At 43.6% G+C, this 27,591-nt stretch overlaps 1 protein-coding gene across 1 annotated transcript; it reads left to right on the top strand.

Moving 5' to 3' along the window:
• Window positions 1-13,688: 13,688 nt before the first annotated feature.
• Window positions 13,689-19,291, top strand: LOC307164153 (E3 ubiquitin/ISG15 ligase TRIM25-like). Its single transcript, XM_079880614.1, has 6 exons — window positions 13,689-14,324; window positions 14,584-14,679; window positions 14,767-15,000; window positions 17,943-18,102; window positions 18,253-18,300; window positions 18,540-19,291. Exons 1-6 carry the CDS (start codon window positions 13,752-13,754, stop codon window positions 19,061-19,063), a joined length of 1,635 nt encoding a protein of 544 aa, XP_079736740.1. The 5' UTR covers window positions 13,689-13,751; the 3' UTR covers window positions 19,064-19,291.
• Window positions 19,292-27,591: the final 8,300 nt, after the last annotated feature.

Raw genomic sequence — 27,591 nt, 5'->3', positions numbered from 1 at the left:
CGGAATACACATCTGCAGTCGCCTTTTTAAGGGGACTAACAGAGCGAAATGCTTGAAAGCTCATATATTTATACGCTCAGCAAATACTCGAGCACCATCATGTGAGGGTGCGAGAGGCGGGTTCGCTTTCTGTATGTAAGAAAAGCTGGCCGCGAGCTCGGAGAAGCCAACAGCATAATTTTTATCTGCCACGAGAGCCGGGATCGAACACGGGTCTCTGGCGCGAAAGCCTAAGATTTTGCCACTGAGCCACAGGGGGAAAACACATTAGCTTTCAGTTAGCGCGTGTCGTGTCGGCGTTTGTTTGCAGGCGTGCGTGTATTATAACAGGCTCGTTTACTGCAATAGTAATATTTCCAGCCACCTGAACTTAAGAGGGGACTGAGAAATGTGTGAGAATTGGAGGTTGGTCCGGCCTCGGCGGGACTAAAAACACTCTCTCCTCTTTTCGCCGGTGAGTGAGGCGCGCGCTGAACATTGCTCGTGACCGTCCGCTCTGTCATCCCTTGTGAATGGTGCAATCTGCGCGGCTCAACAAAGGGAGAGAGCGGGAAGAGTAATAGGCGAAAAACCAGAGCTTGTGACAGCGTTTGTTTGCAGGCGTGCATGTATTATAACAGGCTCGTTTACTGCAATATTGATATTTCCAGTCGCCTGAACTTAAGAGGGGACTGAGAAATGTGTGAGAAATGGAGGTTAGTCCGGCCACGGCGGGACTAAAACACTCTCTGTTCTCTTTTCGCCGGTGAGTGACGCACGCAAACGGGGCGCGAGGACGGGGTAGCTTTCTTGTAACGTAAAGAGAGCTCCAAGACCGTCCGCTTCTGCCATCCCTTGTGAGCCGCGCAGTTTGCACGGCTCGAACAGAGGGAGAGAGAGCGAGGAAGCTCGCTCCGAAACCGTCCGCTTCTGGCATCCCTTGTGAACGGCGCAGTTTGCACGGCTCGAACAGAGGGAGAGAGAGCGGGAAGTTGTGCGAGGCATTTGAAACAACGCCTCGTAGAAATTACTCTTTTAGAAGAGGAGAGAGAGTGTTTGTCGCAGCGGCGAACACACACAGCAGAAAAGGATATGTCGCCGGATGGCGTAGCAGGCACGGATGGCTGAAGGCGGCGAAGGCGGCCGGCTTCCTCAGATACTTCCTAGGCTTGCTGGTCGCTAGATTCGACGGCGGCAGCTCTCTCAAGATCCAGCGATGCGTAGAGCTTCGCTGAAGACAAGAAAATCAGAATTCCAGCCTGTGAGCCCTTCCTTTATACACGCTAGCCACACCCATTCTGGCGGGCTGTGGCGCGTGGAGGGCCACAGGTCGCAGGTCCGCAGGTCAGCCAATGAGCACGCTTATTCAGCCTGCTTTGGTCTGCTGGCTGCCGGCTGCCGCACTGCGTTGACAATAAATACAAAATTAAGGATAATTTTTGGCATCAGATCTCGAGAAAAGACAACTTTACCCGTAGCGTAAGCAACTTACGCAATACGAGAGAACCTCTCGTAAGAGAACATGCCGTATGTACCCTGAGTAGGGTTGCCAACCGTTCCGTATAATACGGAATCGTCCCGTATTTGACACATAAAAGTCTTGTTCCGTATTGAACTGATACGGAACGCACTTTGTTCCGTATTTTTGAGAATCAATTCAGTGCAAATCCATGACAGACACATAGCTTCTAATATATGTCAGACTATGAACGAAGACATAGTAGGCTATGATAAGAAAAAAAAGCCGACGGTGCGGTAGATATTAATTTCTCCCCGTTTGTCTATGATCAGCGTAGCGTTTTTAACATCTTGGAACATCATCAGAGAATGCCCTTTTAATTGGTCATTTCAGTCATTGTGAGTCACGTATCGCAGCAACGATGATGACAAGTGACAACAGCGGGAAATGTAAAAATGACTACCTCCGAGCAGCCGGCGAAAAAGAAAAGAGCACAAAAATATACATACGGTGTTGTATTGCTTGAATGCAGTATTTGAGTGCAATATTTTATATTTTCTTTATTAGCTGTTTTGTTATGTATTGTTGTGCACTGGAAAGAAAGTTAACTATAATGGAAGTATAATTATATAAAGATATTTGCACTACACTTCCTTAAAATGTTGTCTAATTAAATTAAAAATATTATTTTTTGCACTGGAAAGAACATTCTAGAAGTCTAATTCTATTGAATAAGTTCGCACAAGGCTACAGAAAACTGTTGTGTTTATTTTTCTTCAAATGCAGTCTAAGCCGATGAGTTTTGAATGTTATATGTTGTATTAGTTTAAGTTAAAAATAAAACGTATTATAAACTAAACAAATCCATGGTTCATTGTTGGCAAAATGATCATGATAGCCTTTATATTTCACATCTATGTGGTTCAGTCGTGTATATTGATTAGGCCTACTTTGCTATTCTATAACTATATAGGCCTAATAAGTTGTATTATAATATGCTATAATCTATGAAATATATTTATCTAAATGTATCAATTAGTTTCCACAATATTCACCAGAAGTCATCATTTCAGGTGTTATTTCTTCCGTGGGGGCATGTCACCGGACACGTCACCGTGTGACGTCACTAGGTCGAACGGCTTGATTTTAGAGAGGGGAAAACATATAAGGAGATTAAAAAAAAAATCCACTGGATGGATTTTTAGCATTTTATGATGGTTGTGTACAGGCACTGCCAACACACATTTCAGTACAATCAACTTGTAAAAGTGTATGTACCATTATATGACCCCTTTAAGACAAAAGTAAAAAAAATCTTTGGTTCCAGCTTGTTAAATGTGAATATGTTCTAGTGTCTTCTCTCCTCTGTGACAGTAAACTGAATATCTTTGATTTGTGGACAAAACGAGACATTTGAGGACGTCATCCTGGGCTTTTGGGAAACACTGATCCACATTTTTCTGACATATTATAGACCAAACAACTAATCGATTAATCGAGAAAATATTCAACAGATAAATCGACTATGAAAATGATTAGAGATTTGGGATTATTATGTTCAAGTGCATTGATTTGGAAGCCCTGGATATAAGCCTCCCTCTGTCACATGCCTGTCCTGTCTTGTGCTGCACATGGGTGTTTTGTTATTTTGGGCCATGTGCTCATGTCATTGTCTGATCCCTCCCACTTGTTATCTGATTATTGTTTGAGTTCTTCCACCTGTTCCCTCTTGATTAGTTCCCTTTATAAGTCCCCTCTTGTTTGCAGTCTGTGTCGGTTCGTTGTTTAATGTTTCCTGTTCCCTGTCATTTCCCAGTAAGTTCATGTTCTGTTTTGGTTTTGTATTTACTAGTTGTTTTCCCCCCCGTGGGTTTTGTTTTGTATTTGTATTTGTTTTTGTTTTATAATAAACTATATTTCTCCTGCACTTGAGTCCTCGCACCTTTTTGCATTTACCCCACCGTGACAGAACGAACCGACCAAATGAGGACTCAGCGGAGAAGAGAGGCGCAACCAGTCTCCTGTCCGCAATGGGAGCGGATTCTTCAATTTAATGAGCTACTCTCCCTCCGTCAGCAGGGGACGGAGGTAAGAGAGTTCAGCCAGAGGTTCTGTAGTGCAGCTGAGGGGCTGAACCTTGGCGAGGAGGCACTTAAGGATTTATTCAATCATGCACTTGACGAACCGATGGACTGGCTGATCCGAAGAGCATTTGATCGGGTCAGTTTTGTGGCGATGGTAGAGGGTCTTATTCGCCATCGGGGGAGAATTGCCAGGGGTGTGGTCCCGAGTCCGGCGGTCCCGAGTCCGGCGGTCCCAGTTCCGGTGGTCCCAGTTCCGGTGGTCCCAGTTCCGGTGGTCCCAAGACGCAGGAGGAGGAGAAAGGCTCCCTCCATCCCTGTTCCGGTGGTCCCTGTTCCGGTGGTCCCTGTTCCGGTGGTCCCGAGTCCGGTGATCCCGAGTCCGGTGGCTCCTAACATGGAGACCATCCCGGTGGTGACTGCCATCCTTGATGCACCGCCCAGGCGTCTTGCTCTGCCCGCACCACCCAGGCGTCTTGCTCTGCCCGTGCCGCCCAGGTGTCTTGCTCTGCCCACACCGCCCCGGTGTCCTGCTCTACCCGCGCCGCCCAGGCGTCCTGCTCTGCCGGCCCCGCCCGAGCTGCTCGCACTGCCTGCGCCACCCCAGCGATCCGTCACGTCTGCCCAGCCAGAGACGGTTCACGTCACGTCTGCCCAGCCAGAGACGGTTCACGTCACGTCTGCCCAGCCAGAGACGGTTCACGTCACGTCTGCCCAGCCAGAGACGGTTCACGTCACGTCTGCCCAGCCAGAGACTGTTCCTGAGCCTGTGTCTTCGGACAAGATGGCCGACGCCGAACCTGTGTCTTCGGACAAGATGGCCACCGCCGAGACTGTTCACGTCACGCCTGCCGAGCCTGTGTCTTCGGAAAAGATGGCCGCCGCCGAGCCTGTTCACGTCACGCCTGCCGAGCCTGTGTCTTCGGAAAAGATGGCCGCCGCCGAGCCTGTTCACGTCACGCCTGCCGAGCCTGTGTCTTCGAACAAGATGGCCACTGCCGAGCCTGTTCACGTCACGTCTGCCGAGCCTGTGTCCCCTGACAAGATGGCCGCCGTCGAGCCTGTTCACGTCACGTCTGCCGAGCCTGTGTCCCCTGACAAGATGGCCGCCGTCGAGCCTGTGTCTGTTCCTGAGCCTGAGCCGGTGGTGTCTGTTCCTGAGCCGGTGATGTCTGTTCCTGTTCCTGAGCCGGTGGTGCTAGTTCCAGTCCCAGTGTCTGAGCCGGTGGTGCCAGTTCCAGTGCCTGAGCCAGTGGTGCCAGTTCCAGTGCCTGAGCCGTTGATGCCAGTTCCAGTGCCAGTTCCGGTGGTGCCAGTTCCAGTGCTGTTTCCGGTGGTGCCAGTTCCTGTTTCTGAGTCGGTGGTTCCAGTGCCTGAGCCGTTGGTGCCAGTTCCAGTGCCTGAGCCGGTGGTGCCAGTTCCAGTTCCTGAGCCGGTGCTGTCTGTTCCGCTGTGCTCTGGCCGCCCGAGGGAAAGTCTCCGCCCTGGCCGCCCGAGGGAAAGTCTCCGCCCTGGCCGCCCGAGGGAAAGTCTCCGCCCTGGCCACCCGAGGGAAAGTCTGCTCCGCCCTGGCCGCCCGAGGGAGAGTCTCCACCCTGGTCTGTCCCGCCCTGGTCTGTCCCTCCCGTCCCGCCCTGGTCTGTCCCTCCCGTCCCGCCCCGCCCTGATCTGTCCCTCCCGTCCCGCCCCGCCCCGCCCCGCCCCGCCCTGCCCTGGTCTGTTCCTCCCGTCCCGCCCTGGTCTGATGGAGCGTCTGGTAGCCGCTCCGTAGGGAGGGGGTAATGTCACATGCCTGTCCTGTCTTGTGCTGCACATGGGTGTTTTGTTATTTTGGGCCATGTGCTCATGTCATTGTCTGATCCCTCCCACTTGTTATCTGATTATTGTTTGAGTTCTTCCACCTGTTCCCTCTTGATTAGTTCCCTTTATAAGTCCCTTCTTGTTTGCAGTCTGTGTCGGTTCGTTGTTTAATGTTTCCTGTTCCCTGTCATTTCCCAGTAAGTTCATGTTCTGTTTTGGTTTTGTATTTGCTAGTTGTTTTCCCCCCCGTGGGTTTTGTTTTGTATTTGTATTTGTTTTTGTTTTATAATAAACTATATTTCTCCTGCACTTGAGTCCTCGCACCTTTTTGCATTTACCCCACCGTGACACCCTCTCTATCTCTATTAAATATTTTTGTTCTCTGTTTTGTCATTTAGTAAACTTTATAGATTTCAACCATATTATTCCTTCTTGAGTCTCTTTAACAAGAACTTAGATTAATGTATGAATTGAATAGTGATTGTGTGACCTATGATGAGGGAACAACCAGTGATACCCTTGGTAGTACCATCAAATGATAGCCTATAGCGATGTCATCAGGATACACATACACCGGTAGGCAGTGGCCCACCTTACCGGGTGACCACATTGTGGTCCACCAGAATTTATAGTTTACCCACCTCTTTTTTTACCACTACACCTCTTGTAGAGACGTTGTCAATAGGTAAGTAGCATTTGGAGTGTCAGTCTAGTATCCACTTGTGAGAACAGACAATGTGTGTGACTGAGGTGTGTGCTTAAATAGTCCATGGTTGAGAAACAACAGGTGCAGGTGATTAGTATTCTCTGTGATTGGGAAGTGCATGCAGATGAGGGCCAGGCTAGACTAGCTGGTGACCGTGACAATAGGCTACTTATTTCTTTTATTTTTGTTTTGCATTGAATACCATTTAAGTCAGTTTCAAAGCAGCTTTACATAGATAAGCGTATAATTTAAGGTAACAGAGATTGTTTTGGCTTTATAGCGGTTCTTTAATAAAGTTATTTTCCAGCTAAAGTTAGTTTTGATTGATTTGCTTCCGTCGCAACGATCATTTCTTATTAAATTAGGGGCCGCTAAGACGACACCATTCTCTCTACACAGACTTTAAACGCGAACCTGTGAGAAACGCTGATGGGCATTGCACATTTAGAATGGGTTCTACTGTATAGTTATGTGCGTTTGAATATATGTGCGCAAGTTTGGAATTCCCTACAAGCCAAGCCTAAACAAAGTACTTGTCTTTCCTTATAAATTTTGATAAAGAATTTTATTTTATTTTGTCGCTTCGGGGTAGGAACGCGAAACGAATTTTCCCGACAACGCCTTATCTGTAGTGTGGTAAAGGGATCCTGAATCTGGCTTTGAACTGACAGAGTGTGTCTGCTTCCCGGACAATGGGAAAAATAGGGCTAAATAGGAAAAGGATCTACCGCCAGCAGTCGATTTTGATATTCTAGGTATTATTAACTGGCCGGAATTTTGAGATCGCAATAGACGTGAAGGACTATAATGCGTTAAGAGCTCGCTCAAGTACTGCGGAGCTAGACCATTTAGTGCTTTGTAAGTAATCAGCAATATTTTAAAATTGATGCAGTGTTTAATAGGGAGCCAATGCAGTTTTGACAGAACTGGGCTAATATGGTCATACTTCCTGGTTCTGGTAAGAACTCGAGCTGCTGCGTTTTGAACCAGCTGTAGTTTGTTTATTAAGCGTGCAGGGCAACCACCCAGTAGAGCATTACAATAATCTAGCCTTGAGGTCATGAACGCATGAACTAACTGTTCCGCATTTGTCAATGAGAGCATATGTCGTAATTTAGATATATTTTTAAGATGGAAAAATGCAGTTTTACAGATACTAGACACGTGACTTTCAAATGAAAGATTGGTATCAAAGAGCACATCCAGGTTCCTAACCGACGACGAAGACTTAACAGAGCAGCCATCAAGTGTTAGACAGTATTCTAGGTTATTACGTGAGGAAGTTTTTTGTCCAATAATTAGAAACTCTGTTTTTTCAGAATTTAGAAGTAGGAAATTACGAGTCATCCAATGTTTTATATCAGCTATGCATTCCGTTAATTTTGTGAATTGATAAGTTTCGTAATATATACAGCTGAGTATCGTCAGCATAACAGTGGAAGCTAATTCCATGTTTCCTAATGATATCTCCTAATGGTAGCATGTACAGAGTGAACAGCAGCGGTCCTAGTACTGAGCCTTGAGGTACGCCATACTGAACTTGTGATCGATGAGACATCTCTTCATTTACTGCTACAAACTGATAACGGTCAGATAAGTATGATTTAAACCATGCTAGTGCATTTCCACTAATGCCAACATAATGTTCGAGTCTATTTAAAAGAACATTGTGGTCAATAGTGTCAAATGCAGCACTAAGATCGAGTAACACTAATAGAGAGATACAACCACGATCGGATGATAAGAGCAAATCATTTGTGACTCTAACGAGAGCCGTCTCGGTACTATGATACGGTCTAAATCCGGACTGGAAATCCTCGCAGATATCATTTCTTTCAAGAAAGGAACACAGTTGTGAGGATACTGCCTTTTCTAATATCTTTGACAGAAAAGGTAGATTCGAGATCGGCCTGTAATTGACTAATTCTGTAGGATCAAGTTGCGTTTTTTTAACAAGCGGTTTAATCATAGCCAGCTTAAAGTTTTTTGGTACGTATCCTAGAGACAAAGATGAATTAATGATATTAAGAAGAGGATCTATGACCTCTGGAAGTATTTCTTTCAGTAGCTTAGTCGGTATAGGGTCTAACATACATGTTGTCGATTTAGATGATTTAATGAGTTTAGTAAATTCTTCCTCTCCTATAGCAACGAATGAATCAAATTTTTTCTCAGGGAGACTACAATGCACTCCCTGATGCGATACTGTAGTAGACGGTTGCATAGTTATAATTTTGTCCCTGATATTATCAATCTTATAAGTGAAGAAGTTCATAAAATCATTACTGCTGTGCTGCTTGGAAACTTCGGTGCTTGAAGCTTTCTTTTTCGTTAGTTTAGCCACCGTTTCAAATAAATACCTAGGATTATGTTTATTTTCTTCTAATAGGGTTGAAAAATAAGCAGATCTAGCAGCTTTTAAAGCCTCTCTGTAAGTAATCAAGCTCTCCTTCCATGAAATGCGAAATACCTCTAGTTTTGTTTTCTTCCAGTTGCGTTCCATTTTTCTGGCTGCTCTCTTAAGGGCCCGAGTGTGCTCGTTGTACCACAGCGTTGGACTATTTTCTTTAATCTTCTTTAAGCGCAACGGAGCAACTGTGTCTAAAGTGCTAGAAAAGAGAGAGTTAAAAGTTTCTGTTGCAATATCTAGTTCTTCTAAGCTATCTGGGATGCTGAGATGATGAAACTGATCAGGAAGATTATTAATAAAGCAGTCTTTAGTGACAGAAGTGATAGTTCTAACATATTTGAAACACGGAGTCGGCTTTGCAGCCTTGGCTAAATGTAATTTACACGAGACTAGGTAATGATCTGAGATGTCATCGCTCTGCTGCAGAATTTCAACGGCATCAACATCTATTCCGTGTGATAATATTAGATCTAGAGTATGATTACGACGATGAGTAGGTCCTGACACGTGTTGTCTAACTCCAATTGAGTTTACAATGTCTTTAAATGCCAATCCCAATGCATCTTTTTCGTTATCTACGTGTATATTAAAATCACCAACAATTAGTACTTTATCTGCAGTCAATATTAATTCTGATAGAAAGTCAGCAAATTCTTTGATAAAGTCTGTATGGTGCCCTGGTGACCTGCATACAGTAGCCAGCACAAAATTCAAACGTGATTTATCGTTTATACTATATATTTTTACATTAAGCACCAATGCTTCAAAAGAATTATATTTAAAACTTGATTTCTTAGTTTTGAAAATATTACTATAAATTACAGCAACACCACCTCCTTTGCGTTTCAGACCAGGCTCATGTTTATAACAGTAATCTTGGGTGGTGGACTCATTTATAGTAATGTAATCGTTTGGTTTTAGCCAGGTTTCTGTCAAACGCAGCACATCTAGGTTATTATCTGAAATCATATCATTAACATTGAGTGATTTTGAAGTAAGCGATCGAATATTCAGCAACCCAAGCTTTAGCATTTGCTCATCTGTATTATATCTGTTTTTTATTTGTTGAACATCAATTAAATTTTTAACCTTAGATGGGTTTAAACGTTTTTTGGATTTCCAAGTTCGGGGAACAGACACAGACTCTATATGATGATAGCTAGGTGAAAGAGGCTCTATGTGATGGGATTTATCTGACCTTGGTGACGCGAGGCCGCTAGCAGACGGTCGGTTAAGCCAGTCTGTCTGCTTCCTGACCTGAGCCCCAGATTGTCATGTTTGAGCTCTAAGACTATGTGCCATATTACTAGAGAGAAGAGTAGCACCATCCCAGGAGGGATGAATACCATCTCTTTTCAACAGGTCAGGTTTGCCCCAAAAACTTTTCCAATTGTCTATGAATTCTATATTATTTTGCGGACACCACTTAGACAGCCAACCGTTAAGCGAACACAATCTACTAACTATCTCATCACTCCTGTGAACAGGAAGGGGGCCAGAGCAAATTACAGTCCTTGACATCGTACTTGCGAGTTCACACACCTCTTTAATATTAATTTTGGTGATCTCTGACTGGCGGAGTCGAACATCATTAGTGCCGACATGAATAATGATCTTAGAGAATTTACGATTAGCATTAGCCAGCACTTTTAAATTTGCTTTGATGTCAGGCGCTCTGGCTCCCGGCAAACATGTGACTATGGTGGCTGGTGTCTCTATTTTCACGTTCCGTGTAATAGAATCGCCAATAACTAGGGCACAATCATTCTCAGTGGGTGTTTCACTGAGTGGGGCAAATCGATTTGTTATGGTAATCAGAATGGAAGAGTGGTTTTTAGATCCGCGACTAGAGCGATCCCTCACTGTCACCCATTTGCCTGGCTGCGCAGGCTCTACTTCAGCCAGAACCGACTCATGTAAAGAGTTCACTATGCTAGGCGCATCCAAAGCAGTATTTAAATCTCTTGCACTCTTACTATCCTCAATTAATGTTTGGATGCGTGTCTCTAATTCTGAAATCTTCTCCGTCAACCTAACTGTCTCCTTACATTTATCACATATAAATCCTATATTGCCGACAGAGAGAGGCTATGCTAAACATGTGACATGAAGTGCAGGTGACAATAACAGGACAAGACATTACTCACCATGTTTGTTGACTGATTCTTACTCACCTGAGCTTTTTATGAACTCAAAGGCGCGGGCGTGCGCGAGAAAAATAAATAAATAAAAATAGCTGAGCGCACGGGTGGTGCGTTAACAGGCTAGCGAATTACTAGCGTGTTGTGCTAGTAGTAACGGAAGCTAGCGATGTCAGGTTAATCTGAGATGTTGGGTAAGATGTATTTTAGTAGTATAAACAACTACAAATTGTAGTAAATGATGGTTCAAAACAAAGAAATACGAGGCTTAAACGGAGCTTACAGCACCGAAGCAAAAACACTCACAGCAGGCAGCGAGGCAGACAAATATTTAAAAGATTTGTTGTGCACCGCAATGCCTAAAATTCGTTTAGGCTTTAAAATGGAGGAAGGTTAGCGTGAGGGCCAGGGAGGATGATGGGAAATGTAGTGAGGAGCTGGTGACCGTGACAGTACTCTCCCCTCCCGGTAGGCGTGTCCTCGCCTCAACCAAGGAGGGGAGGCGGGCGTCCTGAAGTCTTTATCCAGAGGATGAGCAGGGTATGCAGAATCCAGGGCGATGCTGGCAGCTTGGGGGACTAGGGCCAAAGGCTCTGGCTCAGATATAGCGGCGGCCTCGATGGAACAAGACTCTGGAACGGCGGCGACCCTCTTAGTCGAGGGCCCACGGGAACAGGTTCGGCAGACATGATGTGAAGAAGCTCAGGCTCGGCAGACATGACGTGAAGAAGCTCAGGCTCGGCAGACATGACGTGACGAGACTCTGGAAGGGTGGTCTCGGCGGGACGAGACTCTGGAAGGGTGGTGGGGACGGAAAGAGAATCCGAAACTGCTTCTATTGTGTAGGATGATCTACTCACCCACAGGATGTTGTCAATGTGTGGACGGTAATACTTGTATTTTTCTTCTTTCTCCAGCAAAGCTCTTTCTAATACATTTTTCTTCCTTTCTATTCTACCTTCATGCTTTTTAATAAATGCTTAAATGGGTGGTATAATGGCCCTTTTTACAAGATGTAAAATAAGTCTCTGATGTCCCCAAAGTGTGTATGTGAAGTTTTGGCTAAAAAATACCCCACAGATAATTTTTTATAGCATGTTAAAAATGTCCCTTTTTGAGGATGAGCAAAAATGTGTTGTTTTGTGTGTGTCCCTTTAAATGCAAGTGAGCTGTTGCTCCCAGACCCCTTCCAAGAAGAGGGCAGAGCTTCAAGAGCTTGTGTGTGTGTGTGTGTTAGCAGCCTCGATTACCTCACGCAGACGCACACTGAAAATGTCAGAAACTTTTCAGCCTTTTATGTTCAAACCGGAGTCAGACAAAGATGGAGAGACTCAAGAAGTGACAACATGTAGAATGCAAAAGGATGTTTCTGAATGGTTTGTTGATGCATTTATGTAGCTGATGTGGATGTAGTGGCGGCCTCGACGGAACAAGATTCTGGAACGGCGGCAACCCTCTTGGTCAAGGGCCCACGGGAACGGAAACGTTGTGTACGCTGCCCACACACACAAAACAGCCGTGGCTACCATGATGAGCACTGCATCCTCCGTAGCCGACTCAGGCGCGGCGGCCATCTCGTCTGAAGACACAGGCGTGGCTGACATGGCGTGAAGAAGTTTAGGCTCGGCAGACATGACGTGAAGAAGCTCAGGCTCGGCAGACATGACGTGAAGAAGCTCAGGCTCGGCAGACATGATGTGAAGCAGCTCAGATTCGGCAGACATGATGTGAAGAAGCTCAGGCTCGGCAGACATGACGTGACGAAACTCTGGAAGGGTGTTCTCGGCGGGACGAGAATCTGGAAGGGTGGTCTCGATGGGACGAGACTCTGGAAGGGTGGCGGCCATGACGGGACAAGATTCTGGAAGGGCAGTGGGGACGGAAAGAGAATCTGAAACTGCTTCTGTTGTGTAGGCTGATCCGCTCACCCACAGGATGTTTTCAATGTGTGGGCGACAATCTGAAAGCCAAAATATTTGAAAAGGATGTATCAGTATCGTCCTCAGTAACATGACAAGACATACCGTATTTATAGTTACAGAAGGTGTTATTGGTCATGCAGTTGTATGATAATGTAAAGACCTCCTTACAAAGTGGTGACCCCGACGTGATCTCCAGTCAGGGTTGGGTTTACCATTTTGTGGGCCCCAAGCAAAGTTAGGATCTCAGGCCCCCACACCCCGACATTGCGTGACATTTTACTCGGAACTGGACTTTGACAATGTTGAACATATAACATATATCTGTTCTCAAACCAAACTCATGCTCTACTCATCACCATGATGGAAACCCCCTAAAAACATAGCTATATCTCCCACATAACATTAATCTTGTACAAACAATATTATATAACACTTAATTTTAGCATTTACAAAGCATGCTGAGAAATAGAAATCCCAGCCCAGTTTCAGTTAAATATAAGTTTGTCTAAATTTCAAGAAACAATTTCATAAAACTGAAAACAATTAAACAATTCAGATTACTTACAATGTGTCAGTTTTGTGAACTTTAGAAGAAAACGTTCTACCAGAAAGAAGAATAAATACTGTAACAATTATACATTTATTACCAGCCCAGCAATCAATATATGCTAAAAAGTTCTTTGGCGTAGGCCCCGTCTGTAGCTTGCAACCCGAGGGTACGGACTCTGCATTTCCTGCCTGAAGACGAAGGCGGAGTGCAGCCGACCCCCTGGAGGTATGGGGAGGGACCATCCTGGTGGTGATGGAAAGATGGAGGTGAATGAAAGCGTCAGCATCTGTGAACTCAGACATGTGTAAGTACCGATCTTTTATACTACAAGTATTAGAACATGATTGGTTAGATGTGAAGGTAATAAGTGACGTAACAATTGAGTCTTCCCAGCAGAACTTACGCTAAAGCTTTCTTTTCTAAATAATCATACAATATAACTAATTTGTTTAATTTAAATGTACCTTTCTCTAACCAATTAATTATTTTGAGCATTAGGGTTTACAGTGAATGTTTTTGCATTTACTGTTGTAGAATCTGAACTCAGCAGGAATGAGGCTTTATGATGGTTTATAGACTTGATAAACCTATTTTTGCACACGTCACTCAAACACAGAAACAGGAAACAGGAAGAGTTCGAGAAAGAGAAACTAAAGTGCAGTTGAGCTGTTGTGTGTTTGTGTCTCAGTATTCGTGCAGTAAAATGGCAGAAGCCAGATTTTCTCAGGATGAGTTCATGTGTTCAATGTGTCTGGATCTCCTGAAGGATCCAGTGACCACTTCCTGTGGACACAGTTACTGTAAGATCTGTATTACAGGCTTCTGGGATCAGGAGGATCAGAAGAGAGTCTACAGCTGCCCTCAGTGCAGACAGACCTTCAGGCCAAGACCTGCTTTAGCTAAAAACACCATGCTGGCTGAAGTGGTGGAGAAACTGAAGAAGACTAAACTTCCTGCTGACTGTTACGCTGGAGCTGGAGATGTGCAGTGTGACGTCTGTACTGGAAGAAAATACAAAGCCGTCAAGTCCTGTCTGGTGTGTCTGGAGTCTTACTGTCAAACTCATTTTGACCGTCATGAGGAATTTCACTCCCGTAAGCCACATAAAGTGACTGATGCCACTGGACGACTGCAGGAGATGATCTGCCAAACACATGATAAACTCCTTGAGGTTTTCTGTCGCACTGACCAGAAGTTTATATGTGTGCTGTGTACGATGGACGAACATAAAAACCACGACACTGTATCGGCTGCAGCACAGAGGACAGAGAAACAGGTATGAAACTAGACAACGATTAAATAATGCTGACACTATTTATATTGGCACCATATGATCAGGAAACATCATTCACACTGCAGACGTCACAGAAGTGAACAGCAGCTGCAAGTGAACTTTCATATTTTCACATTATCTTAACAGAATATGGTGAAAATCGTAAACATTTATCAGCGCAAACTTTTTTGCAAAAAAACTCTTCACATGATGATATAGTGAGAGTATAAAATGCCATCTGTGTTATTGGTTTGTGCTGCAGAAGAAGCTGAAGGAGACGCAGAGGTCGTTCCAGCAGAGGATCCAGCAGAGAGAGAAAGATCTTCAGCAGCTGAGAGAGGCTGTAGAGTCTCATAAGGTGAGTCTGGAGAAGAAGAGAAGTTTGAGAAGTCTCAGTCAGGACTCACTGAAGCTCACTGTGTGATTGTGATGTGTGTCCTAACAGCACTCTGCACACACAGCAGTGGAGGACAGTGAGAGGATCTTCACTGAGCTCATCCGCTCCATTGAGAGAAGCCGCTCTGAGGCGACACAGCAGATCAGAGATCAGGAAAAGACTGCAGTGAGTCGAGCTGAAGAACGACTGGAGCGACTGGAGCAGGAGATCAATGATCTGAGGAGGAGAGACGCTGAGCTGGAGCAGCTTTCACACACACCTGATCACATACATTTCCTGCAGGTAACAGAGATCGAGAAGAACAGGACAATATATTTTTGTTATTTAAAGATGCGTTACTAATATGCGCCTATAGGCGGGTCCACAACACGCAAACACTTTGTCCCGTAGATGGTTTGCTTGCACGCTTTAACCTCGCGCATGAGCAGATCCGTTTCCTCGCTAGAGAAGCGTTCAGTTTTTCCGCTTGCAAATTCCTCCATGTAAATAGCGAATCCGCCATGGCGCGAACGCAACTGGCTTTTAAAGGGAATGAGAGATGAGACTCTGATTGGTTTATTGCACGTTACGCCCAAAACACACCCATTACTCATTAAGAGAACAGGGATGACCCTTTTAGACCATGCACCGGGAGCGCTGACCATTTTTCCCGCCGTTAAACTAGCAAAAGTGGATTCGGACACGCTCTAAGTGCACTTGCGCCTTGCGCTTTTAGACCATGAGCTTAGATCGTTAAAATAGGGCCCATAATGTATTGGAGTAAAATGATGACAGAGTTGATCAAACGATAAAAGCTTGATCATCAAGGGATTCTTTTTGTAACAGACCTTTAAGAAATTTAGAGCTTCTCCCACTCAACAAATCAATGCTCTAACTGCAGAAATGAAAGTGATCATTAATTTTTGACTTTGGTAAAAAGTAGCAGTGCACCGGTGATGACTTGAGCTGATCAGTCCACAGCAACCAGGGTCTGAAATAGCACTATTGTGGCACTGACCACACAAAACATACAGTAGTGGCCAAAAGTGATATGTGGAGTTTTTTTTTTTTTTTTATGACCCTACAAGTTTGCTTAAACCATCAAATTATGAGGATTTTTTTGTTATATTTATATTTATATTTTTTTAAATATTTTAAAATATGAGGGAAGATCAAAACACTAAACTTAGTGAAGGTATTTATCTGACAAAATTATTTCAAGTCAAATGAATCTTTATTTGTTATAGTGCTTTTTACAATACAGATTGTTTCAAAGCAGCTTTATATTGATTACAGGAAAATAATGCAACAAAGTTAGTTTTGGCTGTACAGCAGATCTAGAAGAAAATAGTGTCATTGTCCAGCTTAAGTGAGTTCAGTGTTGATTCATTTCCATTGTAAAAATCATTAGTTATCTATTTAGTTAATTTATCTATACAGCCGCTCTGGAGAAAACAGTGATGTCATCGTCCAGCTCAGTTCAGTTCTCAGACAACGGTGTCAATGCAGGCAGATCAATAATATTGATGAATATTAAGTGACAAAAAAGGCAAACTACAGCTACAGGTTTTAGAAAAACTAAAAAGCTCACAGGAGAAAAAATTCAAACACAATATGCTTACAAAATCTTTAACACGTTTTAATACTATTTACTTAAAGTGCTTTATTAAAAGTTATATTACCCTAAATCCAAGCATTTATTGAAGTATTGTTTAGTACTTCACGTTTCATAGTAAATTAATTTAACAAAGACAAAAATATCACATATTAATGCCTTTTCATCAAACAAATATGAATTTAGCAAAGTTTGCCCTTTAATTCTGTGAATAAAACAAAGGCTTTAATGACATTCCCATTAAAGATTGTAATTTAAAGGGTACATAACATGCACAGTTTCACCTAATCTCATGTTAATCTTGAGTACCTATAGAGTAGTAGTGCATCCTTAATATCTCAAAAAAGTGTTTCGTTTTATTATATTTATAAATAAAAAATTCAGCTTTCCGATTCTCTCCGGAAAAAGCCGAGATCCTGGAGGCGGAGCTATAGAGTCAAGCGGTAGTGCTTGATTTCCAGCAAAAGACAGAAATCTGATCCAGTTGTACTTACATGAATGGGGTCTTTTATCACTGGGATCGCTCCACGTTTTAATAGCAAACGATTTGCAAATCCAGCGTCGACCTGAGCCTTGTTAATAAAACATTCGTCACTGAAATGGCCAGAACACATAACCGCACTTCCTACACTCCGTTGCTGCCCCGGAAAAACAAACGGCATCCACTGTTCCTGTAACACTGGGTTCTTTGGAAAGCTGGTGGACACGGTAAGCTTTCCCTCACATCCAAAAACACACTATTTTGGAGACATTCTTGAACAAATCCTATGCAGCGCTGGCTGCCGATGATTTCCTGTTGAAGCGCGTTGATGTGCGCGGTCTCGCTCTCCTCTGGTCGACGTGCGCGCGGGCGAGCTTTTCCGAGAGAAATGCTCATATAAGGAGTTCCACTCTGATCTACGTCATTAGATCCACGTTCGAAAAGAACCCAGCCGAAACTTGTACCAACCCGGAAGTAAGATTTTAGGCACAGAAATTCTCCGTTATTCGTCCAAAATATTTTTTTAAAACTTTGCCCATGTTTAACATGAGAATCCATCTCTTTAACACTGTAAACAACTCTGAATACATGAAACACCATGGTACCCCCCCTTTAACTTTTTAGAGTCCAATTTACATGATATAATACAGCTAAGATAGAGATTGATGCATTTGAGCAGGATAATAATATGATTATTTAAAATATTTAATATGAGAGAGATGTTGGTAAATTACTGACCTCTCGATTTTATTTCCACATCTAAATGAATCACTTTCGTGTTTTCTGGATTTTTTTTTTTTTAATTATTTGGTTTATTCTGCCAATTTATTTTTTAAATATAGAATTTCAAAACACACTAAATTTGGATTTATGATCAGTATTTCTAATTAAAATCATGTATTTCTCAAGCTAATAATGATCTTAAATTGATTTCCTAGGAAGTTCACATATACAGTAGTGTAAATGGCAAACGCTAGAACTTGTGTCTCTAATGTCACATAATGAATATGAGAAGAATGAAGCTGATGCTGTGAAAGTGCTGGATTGAGGAGAGTTACTAAAGATCAAAAAGAGCCGCACAAATCTGACAGTAGAGCAGGTTATTGATGAAGTGTGGAGGTGATGAGCTTTGATTTCTGTTTTCTCTAGAGTTTCCAGTCTTTCTCAGCTCCTCCTGAATCTACAGACGTAAATGACAATCCCTTCAGTTCTCTCTCCTCTTTTGATGGTGTGAGAGAATCTGTCCGTCAGCTGAGAGACAAACTGGAGGATTTCTGCAAAGAGGAGCTGAAGAAGATCTCTGACAGAGGTAAAGTCCTGGAGATTCTGCTCTCAGAAATGATCCTCCATCATCTCAGATCATGTAGAAGATCATATTAGAAACGTCTTAGGGACGGATGCAGGGATCATTTTCTCTTGACATGATAATCACACTCCTCATGTCTGTTGATTTCCACAGTCACTTTCTCCAACATTGTTCCCAGGACCAGGATCGACTTCCTACAATGTAAGTCACTGAGAAAACAAGCAGAAAAACTCACTGAGTGTGTTCATGTTCTTCCTGGAGAAGTGAAAGAAAACATGACAGAAGAGTTTTCGAGTTGATCATGTAAATGATGATTTGCTCAGGATATCTGGTAAACTGCACTGAGACACTGATGATATATTGAACATGAAGAGTTCAGATACATTGAAAGATCAGACAGATTCATAATTCCTGATTCTGATGTGTTTTATCTCCATCAGATTCCCATCAGCTCAATCTGGATCTGAACACAGTGAATGAACTCATCTGTCTGTCTGACAGGAACAGAGTGATTACTTGCACTTACCCAAAGCTTCAGTCGTATCCTGATCATCCAGACAGATTTGATAATGTGTGGCAGATGTTGTGTAGAGAGAGTGTATGTGGACGCTGTTACTGGGAGATTGAGTGGAGTGGGATTAATGTGTGTATATCAGTGTCATATAAGAGCATCAGCAGGAAGGGACGAGGTATAGAGTGTGGATTTGGACGTAATGATCAGTCCTGGTGTTTGTTATGCTCTTCCTCCAGGTATTATTTCATACACAATAACATAGAGACTAAAGTCCCTGTGAAGCCCATCAGCAGTAGAACAGGAGTGTATGTGGATCACAGTGCAGGAACTCTGTCCTTCTACAGCGTCTCTGACACAATGAGCCTCATCCACACAGTCCAGACCACATTCACTCAACCGCTCTATCCTGGGTTTGGGGTTTATAGTGGATCATCAATGAAACTGTGTTGATGAATCAGGATAGATTTGAGAGAGATTCTACCCATAACACTTTGAGCTGCATGATAAATCATAAACGCTGAGATGTTATAGAGTCTCTTACTTTCTCTTTATTACATTAATACTACAGCTGAGCTTCTGTCAGTGAAATAACATGTTCAGATTATGGTTGAGTAAGTGCTGAGCTTGAAGATGATATAATATTCCCTGCTAAACTCAATAAAAACATTTTGTCTCATTATTTCTTATGTGTGCCTTGTGTATATGTGTGTGCATATGTACAGTATTTGCGCATATGTATTGTTTTATGGTGCACAATTTTTGAACACCTTTTACCTAATTTTGATTATTATCAGGTTAGTAAGGTTAAAGTCAAATCTGTCCTAAATCATAAGCATCTGAATTTTCATACTTACAGTAAATAGGTCACAGAAGACTTCTCCGTGTTCAGTTCAGCTCAATCTTGGAGACTTTTGGCAGGTGAACTTTTTAGTTTTAATGAAATATATTTTTATTAACTACAGATTAAATAGTTTACATACATTTTTCATTTAGTCATTTAGCAGACGCTTTTGTCCAAAGCGACTTACAAATTAGGACTACATTAAGCGAGTCATCGTGAAGAGGCAAAAACAATGCAAGAAGTGCTCAAAATTTGAAGTTCAGGCATTATTCAGAGTAGCATAAGCCCGATAAGCAAGGATTCAAAGGAAAAGGAAAGTTTTTTTTTTTTTTTATGAGGTTAAGTGCTCACGGAAGAGATGGGTTTTCAGCTGTCTTTTGAATGTTGTCAGGGATTCTGCATTCCAGATGAGGGTGGGGAGAGCATTCCACCAGCATGGAACTGTGAATGAGAATGTTCTGGAAAGTTATTTTGTGGCTCTCTGTGATGGAACCACGAGACGTCGCTCGTTGACCGATCGTAGGCTTCTGGTAGGGATGTAGGCTCGTAGGAGCGAGTGGAAGTAGAAGGGAGCTGAGCCTGTGATAGATCTGTAAGCAAGCGTCAATGCCTTGAACTTGATGCGAGCAGAGAGAGGTAGCCAGTGCAGTGAGATGAACAGAGGAGTGACGTGGGCCCTCTTGGGCTCGTTGAAGACAAGACGAGCTGCAGCATTCTGAATCATTTGTAGAGGTTTAGTTGCACATGATGGAAGTCCAGCCAGAAGAGCATTGCAGTAGTCAAGCCTAGAGATGACCAGGGCCTGGACGAGAAGTTGTGTTGCATGCTCAGTTAGGTAAGGCCTGATCTTCCTGATGTTGTGCAGTGCACACTAGAGCCCTGCGCGGGACTGTTTTCTTCATCCCGCTCCCGCCCGCGCCCGCCTAATTTCTGACCATTACCGCCCGCTCCCGCAACGTATGTGTTACACTCCCGCCCGCTCCCGCAATATGTATGTCCACTCCTGCCCGCACCCGCAAAACTCTGAGAATTTATTCCCGCACAATAATAGAGATGCATTGATTTTGTGTCTTCTCCCGTCCCGCAGGAAAAAACACATATTTGTATTGCTATTATTAAAGAGATTCATGGGGTTGTTTGTTTCGTTTTCCTGGGCGGCATGTATTCTGGACACATACACACAGGACAATGGAGGAAATCGAGTGTATGCTGTTTTTGGATGGTTTTGTTTTCGTTTTTGCTGTTTTTTTTATTCAGGATACTCCATCTGGCGCGTGTAATGATGACGCAGTGAATAGTAATGATTCTCTCTGAACAATCAGCAGTCTGCCGTGTTTTCACGTCACATTTTAGTATCGCCTCAGCTCGCCCAGAACCTCGCCGGAGGTGGTACGAAAAAAAGTACCTGGAAGCAGATACAGTTACAACTTTTACACAGTGGAAAACCAAACAAAGGCGAGTCGAGTCGAGCCGATCCGAGCTGGTACTGTGTAGTGGAAAAGCGCCATTATTGACATCTCCATCATGTCGCTAGGCTACCTCCCCGATCCCGCAGTGTTTTTTTTTAGCCGCCCATTCCCGCCCGCAGCAAAGTTCAAACCGCCCGCTGCCGCGAGATTTGCGTTGGGTCCCGTGGGACCCGGCGGGACTCAATCCCAATGCAGCCCTCTAGTGCACACCTGCATGATCGAGCTGCCTTTAAGATCTGATCTGTGAAGGTCAGCTGGTCATCAAATGTTACTCCAAGATTTCTGATCGACCTTGATGGGGTGATTGATGATGAATCTAGCTGGATAGTGAAGTTGTGCTGTAGAGATGGATTTGCAGGGAGGACGAGAAGCTCAGTCTTTGCCAGGTTGAGCTGCAGGTGATGTTCCTTCATCCATGCCGAGATGTCCGCCAGACAGCTTGAGATCCGTGCAGCTACTGTGGGATGAAATGAGAGGAAGAGCTGTGTGTCATCAGCATAGCAGTGGTAGGAGAAACCATGTGCCTGTATGATGTGTCCCAGTGATGTGGTGGAGATGGAGAAGAGGAGGGGACCAAGAACTGAACCATGAGGAACCCCTGTGGTCAGTTTATGTGCTCTGGATACCTCGCCTCTCCATGCGACCCTGAAGGACCTACCTGTGAAATAGGACTCAAACCAGAGGAGTGAAGTTCCTGTGATGCCCAGTGATGAGAGGCTGGACATAAGGATCTGATGATTCACAGTGTCGAAGGCAGCAGATAGATCCAGGAGAATGAGAACTGAGGATTTGGAAGCAGCTTTTGCGATCCGTAGGGCTTCTGTGACCAACAGTAGTGCAGTCTCAGTTGAGTGCCCTTTCTTGAAGCCGGATTGGTTGACATCCAGCTGGTTGTTCAGAGACAAGAAAGATGTTACTTGGTTGAAAACAGCTCTTTCAAGTGTTTTCACAATGAATGGTAGGAGAGAGATAGGTCTGTAATTCTCTGCAAATGATGCAAGTGTTGGTTTTTTTAAGCATTGGAGTTACCCGAGCCTGTTTTAATGCAGTAGGGAAAATGCCAGTCTGAAGGGATGAGTTGATGATGTGTGTGAGTGCTGGTAGAAGTGTGGAAGAGATGACTTGTAGAAGATGTGAGGGGATGGGGTCTAGAGGGCAGGTGGTAGGATGACTGGAGAGGAGAAGTGTAGATACTTCTTCCTCGGTTAGCGGAGAGAAGGAGGAGAGAGGGTTATTGGCTTTGGAAGGGGTCGGTCTGGGTTCCTGTGTGTGTGGAGCTGAGAACTGACTGCTGATAGTTGTTGTTTTGTTGGTGAAGAAGTTAGCAAAATCGTCAGCAGTTAAAGAGCAGGTGGGTGGTGGTGGAGGTGGACAGAGGAGAGAGTTGAATGTCTTGAAGAGTGATCGTGTGTTAGAGGAGCTGTTGATCTTGTTGTGGAAGTAGGAGGATTTTGCAGCATGAACATCAACAGAAAAGGAAGAGAGGAGAGATTTATACATACTCAGGTCAGATGTGTATTTTGATTTGCGCCATTTCCTCTCTGCTGCCCTTAGTTCGGTCCGGTGTTCACGAAGGACCTCAGATAACCAGGGGTTAGAGGGAGTAGCGCGTGCAGGCCTGGAGGAGAGAGGGCAGATATTGTCTAGAGAAGAGGTTAGAGTGGAGCATAAGGTATCCGTTGTGGTATTCACATTCAGAGATGAGAATTGTGAGGGTGGGGGAAGAGAAGATGACACGGCAGAGGAAAGATGGGCGGGTGAAAGTGAGCGCAGGTTTCGTCTGAAAGTGACTGGTGGGGGGTTGGTGGTGCAGAGGTAGTGAGTTGTAGACTGAAAGTTATGAGGAAATGATCTGAAACATGGAGAGGTCCCACCAAAATGTTGTCAGTGATGCAGTGTGTAAACCAGGTCCAGTTGGTTGCCTGATTTATGAGTACCTGTGATGATGAGCCGTTTGAGATGGAAAGAGGCTAGGAGAGAGATGAAGTCTGTTGCATGCGGCTTTTCAAGATGAATGTTGAAGTCACCAAAGACTACAAGTGGGGTGCCGTCTTCAGGAAAAGAGGACAGCAGGACATCCAGCTCCTCTACGAAGTTACCCAGCTGACCTGGGGGGCGATAAATGACTACAATATGGATCTTATTGGGAGTTGTAAGTGTAATAGCATGATATTCAAATGAGTTGTTGTTGCATAGAGAAGAGAGCGCTGAGTATTTCCAATTGTTAGAAATAAGAAACCCTGTACCCCCACCCCTCCCAGACTGGCGGAGTAGACTCCCGGACTGACCCAGGGGAGTGAGAGAAAGAGAAATTTCTAGAGAGAGCAGCGGGGGTTGCTGAGTCATCTGGATGAATCCAGGTCTCAGTCAAGCCTAAGATACTAAGAGTAAAATGAGATGCAAAGGCTGGAATAAAGTCAGCTTTGCTGACTGCTGACTGACAATTCCATAGACCCACAGAAAGAGAGAGAGGTGTGTGTGAGGATGAGAGAATGGGACGCAGATTGGCAGATTGTATTGTATTGACATACAAAGTACTAATATATAAAAAGAAAAGAAAGTCAAAGACAAATCGTTTACAAGCTTTGTCTGCAGGAAATGCTAATAGCAAAGAGCATCTAACACCGGAGAGGCCGTTCCTGAGAATCAGCGTCTGCCTTGATCTTCTCATGTCAGCCTTGTGTTCACAATCTGAGTTCTTGCGGTATTCATCTTTGTAAATCCCCTCATAATTCATTAGTCTTTTTATGGACAAATCCGAAGTCTTGAACAGTCATAAGTTCCGGAAATCCCCTTAAAACCCGTTTATATAATCCCCTATAAGAACCTGCCAGTTCAGGGTGCATTATTGGCTTCTGCTACTTCTTCTTCTGCTTCTTCTTCTTCTTCTTCTTCTTCTTCTTCTTCTGCTTCTTCTTCTGCTTCTTCTTCTGCTTCTTCTTCCTCTGCTTCTTCTTTTTCTGCTTCTTCTTCTTCTTCTGCTGCTTCTTCTTCTGCTTCTTCTGCTTCTTCTTCTGCTTCTTCTTCTGCTTCTTCTTCTGCTTCTGCTTCTTCTTCTTCTTCTGCTGCTGCTTCTTCTTCTGCTGCTGCTGCTTCTTCTGCTTCTTTTTCTTCTTCTTCTTCTGCTTCTTCTTCTTCTTCTTCTTCTTCTGCTGCTTCTTCCTCGGCTTCTTCTTCTTTTTCTGCTTCTTCTGCTTCTTCTTAATCATCATCTTCTTCTGCTTCTTCTTCTTCTTCTTCTTCTTTTTCTTCTTCTGCTTCTTCTTCTTCTTCTTCTTCTTCTAATAATAATGTTGGGCGAATCTGGCAAACAACTTTTAAAGGTGCATACAGCCACCTACTGTACTGTACTGTGAATCACCATGTCACTTTTATTATTCAATCTAGTGCATTTTAAAAAGGTGAAAGTGTCCTCCTGATCTCTCCTACCCCTTCTTCCTCCCCTTCTGTTCCCAAAACCCCTTTTAGTTCCCACACCTGTCCTGTTTCTCTTACTTTGTCATGTAAGTTTCTTCTGTCAGATTCATATATAGAACAGTGCATGATGACATGATCTACATTTTCTTTATCTCCACTGTTAGCACACTTATTACTATTTATTTTCCCTAGAACAGCCAACGTACTATTTAATCCTGTGTGATCTAATCTGAGTCTCGTCATTAATATTTCCTCTCTTCTGTTAGGGTTAGGGTTAGGGTTAATATTTATAGATACTTGTTTTAACTGATTTGTCTAATTTTATATCTCCTTCCTTTCAAATCTTCATCCCACTTTTCCTGCCAAATCACCATACCTTTATTCTTAATCAGGGCTTTCCCTTCTCCTTTTCCTAATGTAATTGATATTGTAATTTCTTTTTTTGCAAGTCAGCACCCTCATTTCATTTCAGTCCCTCATGAGCTGGCACCCAACAAAACTGCACATCAATATCATATCTATTGATCCTAAACCAATTTTGAAAGAGTTCTATGATAAGATCATCTCTGTCCCTTTTCCTTGACTGGATGCTTCCCAAAACAGTGATTGAATCAGAGCAAATTACCACCCTATCCGGTTTAACCTCTTCAACCCATTGTAACTGTTGGAAACTTTTCCTTCGTCAAAGCAGAGACCAGGAGACGTTGGGATATCTTTCAACAGATGTTACTCTTTATTGAGAACTCGCTGTGCATTGCTGTAGTCATCAAGTCTAACTATGGCAGTAGACATTGTAGTTTATATACATTTCAAGGGGGAGGGATTTACATACACTGAAAAAAATGATTCATTGAATTTACTAATTTTTTTTATCGCAAGTGGTTCCACGCAATGCATTTGTTTAAATGTAGGTAAAATCAATTAAGTTGGACTTAATCAATTTTATTTAGTTACCTTAGTATAATTATTTTTTGTAATTCCACCCCTATTTAATCATGTTACTTCTACTAAACTCATTTAGTTGAATTTAATCAATTTTATTTAGTTACCCTAATATAATTTTTTTTTGTAATTCCACCCCTGTTTAGTCATCTTACTTCTACTTAAATTATTTATTTATTTTTATTGAGTAGTCAAAATTATTAAGCTAAATCTACTAGTTAAACGTCTAGAGGTATTTAATTGACAGTATGAGGTTATTAAATGGATTTCAAATACACAGAGAAATTACTTTAATATTTTAAACTTATCTTTAATGACTGCCATCAAATGTAGTGAACGTTTAATAAGTCCTTTTCTTTGTGAAAAAAAAAGTGGGAATAGGCCACAATACATTTGTTTTTGAGTATGTTTTGAGCATCTGACCTGAGTATGTATAAATCTCTCCTCTCTTCCTTTTCTGTTGATGTTCATGCTGCAAAATCTTCATACTTCCACAACAAGATCAACAGCTCCTCCAACACACGATCACTCTTCAAGACATTCAACTCTCTCCTCTGTCCACCTCCACCACCACCCACCTCCTCTTTAACTGCTGACGACTTTGCGAACTTCTTTACCCACAAAACAACAACTATCAGCAGTCAGTTCTCAGCTCCACACACACAGGAACCCAGACTGACCCCTTCCACAACCAATAACCCTCTGTCCTCCTTTTCTCCGCTAACCGAGGAAGAAGTATCTACACTTCTCCTCTCCAGTCATCCTACCACCTGCCCTCTTGACCCCATCCCCTCACACCTTCTACAAGCCATCTCTCCCATACTTCTCCCAGCACTCACACACATCATCAACTCATCCCTCCATACTGGCACTTTCCCTACAGCATTCAAGCAGGCTCGGGTTACTCCACTGCTTAAAAAACCAACACTAAACACATCATTGGTAGAGAATTACAGACCTATCTCTCTCCTACCATTCATTGCGAAAACACTTGAAAGAGCTGTTTTCAACCAAGTAACATCCTTCTTGTCTCTAAACAACCAGCTAGATGTCAACCAATCTGGCTTCAAGAAAGGGCATTCAACTGAGACTGCACTACTGTCAGTCACAGAAGCCCTACGGATCGCAAAAGCTGCTTCCAAATCTTCAGTCCTCATTCTCCTGGATCTGTCTGCTGCCTTCGACACTGTGAATCATCAGATCCTTCTATCCAGCCTCTCATCACTGGGCATCACAGGAACTTCACTCCACTGGTTTGAGTCCTATCTCACAGGTAGGTCCTTCAGGGTCGCATGGAGAGGCGAGGTATCCAGAAGTCATCAACTGACCACAGGTGTTCCCCAGGGTTCAGTTCTTGGTCCCCTCCTCTTCTCCATCTACACCACATCACTGGGACACATCATACAGGCACACGGTTTCTCCTACCACTGCTATGCTGATGACACACAGCTCTTCCTCTCATTTCAACCAGATGATCCCACAGTAGCTGCACGGGTCTCAAGCTGTCTGGCGGACATCTCCACATGGATGAAGGAGCATCACCTGCAGCTCAACCTGGCAAAGACTGAGCTTCTCGTCCTCCCCGCCAATCCGTCTCTACAGCACAACTTCACTATCCAGCTAGAATCATCATCAATCACCCCATCAAGGTCGGTTAGAAATCTTGGAGTAACGCTTGATGACCAGCTGACCTTCACAGATCACATTTCAAAGACAGCTCGATCATGCAGGTTTGCACTGCACAACATCAGGAAGATCAGGCCTTTCCTAACTGAGCATGCAACACAACTTCTCGTCCAGGCCCTGGTCATTTCTAGGCTTGACTACTGCAATGCTCTTCTGGCCGGACTTCCAGCATGTGCAACCAAACCTCTACAGATGATCCAGAATGCTGCAGCTCGTCTTGTCTTCAACGAGCCCAAGAGGGCCCACGTCACTCCTCTGTTCATCTCTCTGCACTGGCTACCTCTCGCTGCTCGCATCAAGTTCAAGGCATTGACGCTCGCTTACAGATCTATCACAGGCTCAGCTCCTTCCTACTTTCACTCACTACTACAAGCCTACATCCCTACCAGAAGCCTTCGATCGGTCAACGAGCGACGTCTCGTGGTTCCATCACAGAGAGCCACAAAATCTCTTTCCAGAACATTCTCATTCACAGTTCCATGCTGGTGGAACGCTCTCCCCACCCTCATCCGGAATGCAGAATCCCTGACAACCTTCAAAAGACAGCTGAAAACCCATCTCTTCCGTGAGCACTTAACCGCATGAAAAAAAAAAAAAAAAAAAAAAAAAAACCTCCCCTTTCC

Source organism: Squalius cephalus (assembly GCF_949319135.1).
Source record: "Squalius cephalus genome assembly, chromosome: 9".
Lineage (NCBI taxonomy): Eukaryota > Metazoa > Chordata > Actinopteri > Cypriniformes > Leuciscidae > Squalius > Squalius cephalus.
Note: the sequence above shows the minus strand (reverse complement) of the source record. Positions and strands in the feature narration are given on the sequence as shown.

Excerpts from the sequence above, each read along its gene's own strand:
- LOC307164153 (XM_079880614.1), top strand. The coding sequence starts at position 13,752 with ATGGCAGAAGCCAGATTTTCTCAGGATGAGTTCATGTGTTCAATGTGT. Across the intron at positions 14,325-14,583 it reads CACAGAGGACAGAGAAACAG|AAGAAGCTGAAGGAGACGCA; the intron begins GTATGAAACTAG and ends TTTGTGCTGCAG. Across the intron at positions 14,680-14,766 it reads AGGCTGTAGAGTCTCATAAG|CACTCTGCACACACAGCAGT; the intron begins GTGAGTCTGGAG and ends GTGTCCTAACAG.